This window comes from Penaeus japonicus, unplaced genomic scaffold, assembly GCF_977035675.1.
Source record: "Penaeus japonicus unplaced genomic scaffold, GWHDUDI00000001_assembly GWHDUDI00000001, whole genome shotgun sequence".
NCBI lineage: Eukaryota > Metazoa > Arthropoda > Malacostraca > Decapoda > Penaeidae > Penaeus > Penaeus japonicus.
Genome location: NW_028234403.1, coordinates 53,782,724 through 53,785,223, shown reverse-complemented (window position 1 = coordinate 53,785,223; position 2,500 = coordinate 53,782,724). Strand labels below are relative to the sequence as shown.

Here is a 2,500-nt window from a genome sequence, read left to right as displayed (position 1 = left end):
CATTGAATTTTAATATTTTAATATCTTCTGCCTGTAAAACCTCACCATCATACTCTAGTGAGAGTATGTAGGTCATTTCCACGAGGCTAGCATAGATTCTGGTTAGATAATCGTTTTAGTGGTTCTGGTGGAGTAATGGTCTAGTCCTGTTCTCTCACATGTCACCTGGGGAGAGCAGGTTCAAATCCCAGTCGGGGAGGTATGTATATTGACATGTCTCTACTGTATTTACACTTTATAGATTTCTTTGGTGTGTGTTTAGAATATTCATCTTTTTCCTCCCTTTTCCTTCGTTTTCAGAGCACAGAAGACGGATCTGCCAGATTACAGGACCTACTCCAAGTAACTCGATTAAGTTCTTAGAAGGATGTTAAGGGATGTCGGACCAACTTAACATTTACTTCTGTGTAGTCAGTGGTGCGGCCAAGGTCAAAGGAGTAGGATGGGGGAGGGATGCAGAAGTAAAAAGAGGTCTGAATATTGATAATAATATGTGCACAAAGCTGTAAGCACCACTTTTAAGAGGATCTGTGCCTTAAAAATGCCTATGGAGGAGAAAATGCATCCTTTTTGAATCTTGAAGAAAAATCTGTGACCCCCTCCCTCCCCCATCCCAAGCCATGGCCATGTCACTTTGTGTAATCCATTTGATGGCTGCGGTGTGACTGTGATACAGAATCATATAAGCATACTTTTGAAATTGAGGTTAGTGAACAGTAATCTTCACATAGTTGTTCTTTAGAGAGGATGAGATACTAATGTCTCTCATGCAGAATTTTCACAGGTGAGGTCAGATGGGAAGATGATTTGTGAATCATTAAATAAAGACAAGAAACAATTATGGTGATGTACAGATACATGATAAAAGATCATTTTTCGATAGGTTGATATTATTTGAGAGGGTTTTACAGTGAGGGAATATGGACTACCATTATTTTCAAAGCATTTCCTTAGTTTTCAAAATTTGTTTTATCATATGGGCATTTTTTATAAGATATTTCCTTTCCCTTTCGTTGTTCCTTTCTGAAAGCTCCTAGAGTTTTATAAAAAAAGAAAAAAAGGATTTTGCCCCACAGACCTACAATAGCTTATTCCTAAATATTTTATTCTGTAGTGGGATCCTAATAGAAATTGTGATGTTACATACTGTTGCCCTTTATATATTTACCTGCATATCACCATTTTGTAGCTATTCTGAAAAGAAACTAAGGCCTAGGTCAAAGATACCTATCAATTTAAGTTATTTTTCCTTTAAATGAGATATATTTTTATTTCAGTAAATTAATGCATGATCTTCTATCTATGTCTTATAAAATTCTCTCTTGGATTTAGATCTTCTGTGTTCTGGAAGGCAAATGCTTATCACTGCTTTAGGACCATTTAGTGTTAAAATGTTTGTTAGTAACTATAAGGTAACTTAGTTATCCTATGTGTAAAAATACAGCAACTATATTTATTACCAATTTCTAGGCATCTTATTTTAAATGAGCAAAAAGGTGTCAAATTTATTTTTTATGTCATTTGGTATGTTTTCCTTCAAATCACATAGAATATTTGGAAGATATCTTTTTATTGAGTGGAGTTTGTAGCAAAATGTCTTTATGATTGAATACTTAGACAAATATTTTCTATTTATGTGTGCTAAAAAGTATTCTTTCCACTGAAAGAGGACCATTTATTATTAAGTCTAGTGAGTAAAGGGAATAGCTATCTCACACCGATAGGTAGTAAAGCAACTGTGGTGCAACGTTATTTAATCTGCAACACGAGGGGTGGTGAAGTTACGAAGTAAAGTAAGGAGTTAGTTGTATGTGTCTAAGCACGTTAAACCTTGTGTAATGTAAGTGATATTTGCAATTCTTATTTAAACTGTCGTTGTAGAATTGATTTGGTTGTGATGATTATTTATCTGCAATTGCATTTGTTTTTTTTGTTTTCAAATGTTTAACTTCTGTAAGAGATGTCTCTGTCTGCGTAGATATCCATGTGTATATATATATATATATATATATATATATATATATATATATATATATATATATATATATATATATATATTTTGTTAAATATATATATATATATATATATACATATATATATGTATATATATATATATATATATATATATATATATATATATATATATATATATATATATATATATATATATATATATATGTATATATGTAGTGATTAATATATATACGTATAGTGATTAATCAAGTAAAATGTTTTTTTCAAAATGCCAATAATGTGAAGCAACCCATGCACAATATAAATGTGATTAAGAATGTATAATTTCACTGAATAGATAGTTGATATAACTTACAATAACTCCTGCGTGGACCCATTCGTAGGACTTAGTATGGGATTTGCAATATCAGTTGCTTCATCTGTTATATCATGAAGTTTTAATATGATTGTGTAGTATTGCTAATGCAGTGGAACTATGCAGGAAGTTGCTGATATTGTGTATTCTATATTGTATAGCGTGCCTTGC

General features: G+C 31.6%; 1 protein-coding gene across 2 annotated transcripts in view; it reads left to right on the top strand.

Annotated features, from left to right (window-relative positions):
• Positions 1 to 2,500, top strand: part of LOC122257397 (ADP-ribosylation factor-like protein 2-binding protein) — a 9,713-nt gene that overhangs the window by 6,454 nt on the left and 759 nt on the right. The window contains exon 5 of one of the 2 annotated variants that reach the window (XM_043022672.2): positions 301 to 2,500. This exon is cut by the window's right edge and continues 759 nt beyond it. In XM_043022672.2, the coding sequence (XP_042878606.1) occupies positions 301 to 363 (63 nt within the window). In that variant the 3' untranslated portion in view covers positions 364 to 2,500. The remainder of the gene's footprint in view (positions 1 to 300) is intronic. The other variant, XM_043022665.2, reaches the window with a different exon arrangement.